Consider the following 4720-nt stretch of genomic DNA (forward strand, 5'->3'; position numbering starts at 1 on the left):
GGTTTGCTTCTCTAGGTGGTTATATATTCAATGGACTTCTTTTGTTTGATAGGAGAATGTATACATTGGATGCTTGATTCAAAGACATGGAAAAAAATTTAGGAGACAATTTAGACTATGGAGTTGTGTTGGATGTCACATTTATAGAGACAATTTTGGTGAACAATTAAATATAAAAAAGACTCAATTTTTATGTATGAGTCTAATGCAAATTGTTATCCTTTAAATCTGTATGATCATTTTGGAACTCAATTACGCCTTAGGTGTTGATAGAGATAGATTATATAAATACATCCTTACTATGCATGAAATTGATCTTGGGATTCTATGATTTGACAAGTAGTTCATATTGCTTCTTAGTATTTGAGTTTGTGATCTTGGGATTCTATGATTTGACAAGTAGTTCATATTGCTTCTTAGTATTTGAGTTTGTGATAATTAATCAAAGATGTTGATAAACACTTTTGGAAAGCTTGCTAAGCAATGCTTATGCTCTCCTTAATCAAAGCACATCATTAGTTAATATATCGTTCTGTTGATGTAGATTCTTGAAATTCTTCAATGAAGACACACAATGATACATAATATTCGCATCAAGATGGGCTCCATTGACTAGACTCAGACAGAGATACGCTTAACCTCTTCCCTCTTATTCTATTCTATATAAACTCCCCTGCAATACTAAACATTCACAAATTCCAGCACTTTGAGGAGCAAGAGAGTCAAGGACGAGAGTTTTAAGAGAGAATGGCAGGTGGAGCTATGTTTAGCATTTGGCGCGCTATCTTCGTGATGAGTTTTATGTGGGGCTGGTATTGCTGTATGGCTGAGGAGGGAACTGCCACTTTTAATACTCCTCCATATGTCCGTAAGTATATTTTAATTAACTGCTTTCAAATTTAATGATTTTGAGTATTGCCGTTTGCTGTACTAGTGATTGATCGAACATTTTGATCAAAGGTAGTAACTGGAATTCTTGTTTATGATGAGTTTGATAGAGATTGGTTTGTTTGGAAGCGTCGTCGTGCTATGGATACGACCCCTCGCAATTTCCAGTGGGAGATTTGTTTGCGGCGGCAAGTGATGCATTCTGGGACAACGGAGGCGCCTGTGGATGTCATTACAGAGTGAGTTGCACTGGCGGGACAAATGAGGGCGTTCCCGTGCCGTGTAAGAGGGGATCCATTGTGGTGAAGATTGCTGATTATTGCCCCTCCGGATGCGCTGGCACCATCGATTTATCTCAAGCTGTCTTCGCTGATATCGCCGATCCTGATGAAGGCAAAATTAAAATCAACTATGAACAGTAAGCTGCTACCTCACTTACTTTTCTTCTCTTCATCTCCGTAATATTATTTGATATAGTCAGTGAATTATTCATCCTTTGTTATGCAGGGTTTGAGCTGCATCCTGGGCAACCCTATTGTTAATAAATAAAAGCAGCAGCATATATTTTAGCAGATGCTGCCATAACCATAACTACCTTTACTGTTGGAGTGGGATGTACGAAGAAGGGCGCTATGAATATGCCTCTTTTAAATTAATTAAATAAGAATTATTGAAACATACAGTTCATTTCTGCAGTCTCCATTGTGTATATTATTCAAGAGGGACGCAAGACGATGAAATCCATCCTAACCATTGGATTTTCACTATTTTTCATTTGTCATTTTCGGTTTTCCCTTTTATTTTATCATGAAAAAGGGCTTAAATTTTATTTGGAAAAGTCAAACAGAATAGATGCTGCAGGCAAAATTTAATGGGAGTTTTAATAAATCTGATTCATAACTTCTTATCCGTCTTTATGCGGTTGTTTAAGTACTGTGATCAAATTTAAGCTGATGCGTCCCATAAAAAAAAATTATTTAGGGAAAAGTGAGCGCTGAAACTGCTTATTGAGAAAAATGATATGTGGCTCTACAATTTTTTTTCCTTGTTTTTTATTTGCTTCCAATAATTTCTCTTAAATTTACTCCAGAAATTATTATTAATGATTTCATCTAAAACTAAAATTTAAAGTAATTGCTTAAAAGATAAGCAGCAATTTTTTTTATCCATTAGACCACCAGCTACATAAATTTAAATTATTAGTCATACGAAATAATCAATGATGACAACTTGAGTTTTATCCGTGTTAGAAATGTTCCTTATATTAAATAGAAAACAACCACTATTGGCGACAGGTGGAATCCCTATAACAATCTAGAGTATGTATATTATAATTTATAAATATTAGTGTTAGGAGGCTATGTTTATAATTAGAGTAGTGTTATATGTGTATGCATACGTTTGTTTTCAACAACTTTTGGTGCCAAATTCGTTGGGATGTGCTATAGAATTAAACTTTATTATTAGGGTGTGCTATAGAATTTAACTTCTTATCCGTCTTGATGTCTACTTCTCTATTTTCCCCTCTTTCTCATTCTTGTCTTACAAGATAATTATAATTGGGCTTTGGTGTAAAGCAAGTACAACGTGGGGATTCACATATATTGAGTGAAATAACATGTATTAACTTTGGACTAACTAATACTCAATGTTGTCTAAACTATGATCTTGATAGTGAATTTTTTAAATTCTTATGAAGAATGCTAAATGCTCCTAGTATTTTGATAGTCTTATTCATAAATATTTTTTCGTTTATAAGAATATTCAGATTGTGCTCATACCTTTTCAAAAAAACTGAGGTGGTTGTATTGTTGGTGGCTTGGATAGCTAAAATTATGTTGAGAAATAGTAAAGGTGATTCCCCAACACCCCATCCATAGCCAAATATGGCCCATAACATATTAAAATTGGATCTGCAATTTTAGAGTCTATATCAAAAAAGACTAACGACATAAAACAATCATACAATATTCCTAGATGTCACTAATTATATGCCGTATTGAATGCTCAAATATTTTAGTTGAATGATGTAAAATATAGTGGACAAGTATAAGGAAGAGAGTCAATTCTAGATCCTAGAATCCTCGTATTCCTTTTTTGTTTAACTTCAAGATTGTTGAGGAAAGAAATAGAGCTTTTATGAAGACTAACCTTTTGATTTGAAGCAACTTCACAAGTAGACATGGCCTTCTTAGGGTTCCAAGCTTCCAAGCTTTAAGAATAGAAGATTCCCCAAGGACATTGGTATCATCAATGAGCTATTGATGAGAACAAACCAAAGGGTTCGAAGAAGGCCTGGGCACTTTCAAATGACCCCAACCACCATATGATAAACAAATCTCCAAAAACATTAGCCATAATAATCAATAGGAGAAGAGAGATTGGATCCCTCTATTTAATCCCTCTATTAAAGCTTGGAAAGAAACCAGATGGGGATTCATTAATAATAATAGATATTTTGGTAGTAGGTAACAATTGCTATATAATCTCTTGAAACTTCTTATTAAAGCTAAAATCTCCATGATCAAAAATTGCCTATCAACTCTACAATAAGCCTTCAAGAGATCCAATTTCAAAAGAAAACCCTATTTCTTGTTTTTTATTAGATTAGCAAGGTTTGAAGGGCCCTAAATCCTTTACAGATTAGAACACAACAAGAGAGAAACCAACTGAACAAGATGGATTTTAACAAGGACCCAAAACCTTCATGGGTTTTCAAAAGGCACCCAAAACCTTTACTCCCAAAAACTAACTATATTAAAAGACAGAATAAGGATGGCCACCTGACCATCCATTACAGAACCCCCTAAGCTAGTGGAAAAAGGAAGGGATTTTCCACAGATATCCTCAAACCTTTACGAAGGGTGTTGAGATGGTACCCTAAACAAACTAGTTACAACTAATTTGAAAACCCCAACAACCAAACAAATTCTCATCTACCAAGATTCTCTCCACCTCCATAGGAGAGGAACAAGTCATAAAAGTGGCAGAAGAGAAGACTAGAAATTGAAGGGTGAACCAACCAAGCCTCATCTTGCAACCGAGTAACAACCGTCACATGAAAACCACATAGATTGACCTCCATTCTCCCTCCAAAATAAAATCCCCACCTCAATAGGAGAATCCCCCACCTCAATAAGGGTAAGAAAAGAGAGCAACAAAACCAAAATACACCATTCCCACAACCACGACACCATCATAAACCCCACCTCAATAGGAGCTAACTTCACCTCGATAGAAGTCATATAGGAAGAAACCCATCAAAGAGAAGGAGATAGAATTAGCTGAGCCCCAACAAAACCAATCTGTAACCAAAAATAATCATTCAGCAAAAAGGGCCCTTAAAAAATACTAGCAGCCTTCTGGGTATCCAAAGGAACAGAGTCAGCCAAACAACCAACTCTATACACCACAACAAAAAACTAGGGAACAACATAAACCTTAACACCAATAGAGAAAAAAAAGGTGAACATGTGCTAGCCCACAATAGCAACCAAGAGAGATATCACCCCCTTAAAACCAAAACTATCGCCGATTAGGTGCAAAAAAAACCCTCAACAAAGCACTATCAGGTGAAACAAAGACGCAAGGTAGGGAATGCCCATGACATACACAAACTTTAGGCCATCAAAGATAGATCTCAAATGGAGACCATAGACAAGATAGCCACACTGCCCCTCCCAAAAAACCTCAAAAGACCAGCAGCAGATGGGTCTCTACACCAATAAACTCCAACCTGCGTAGAAAGCAAGCTCTAGAAACTCCAATCTCCCTAGACTTATACAAGACCTACAAGCTACCAGTAATAGAACACTCACCCAAGGTGAATGCC

At 36.0% G+C, this 4720-nt stretch overlaps 1 protein-coding gene across 1 annotated transcript; it reads left to right on the top strand.

Annotated features, from left to right (window-relative positions):
• The first annotated feature begins 747 nt into the window (after nt 1–747).
• LOC131876028 (EG45-like domain containing protein) lies at nt 748–1310 on the top strand. Its single transcript, XM_059220791.1, has 2 exons — nt 748–868; nt 1018–1310. The coding sequence occupies exons 1-2, from the start codon at nt 748–750 to the stop codon at nt 1308–1310; spliced, it is 414 nt and encodes a 137-aa protein (XP_059076774.1).
• Nucleotides 1311–4720: the final 3410 nt, after the last annotated feature.

The sequence above is a fragment of the Cryptomeria japonica genome, chromosome 5 (genome assembly GCF_030272615.1).
Source record: "Cryptomeria japonica chromosome 5, Sugi_1.0, whole genome shotgun sequence".
In the NCBI taxonomy this organism is placed as follows: Eukaryota; Viridiplantae; Streptophyta; class Pinopsida; order Cupressales; family Cupressaceae; genus Cryptomeria; species Cryptomeria japonica.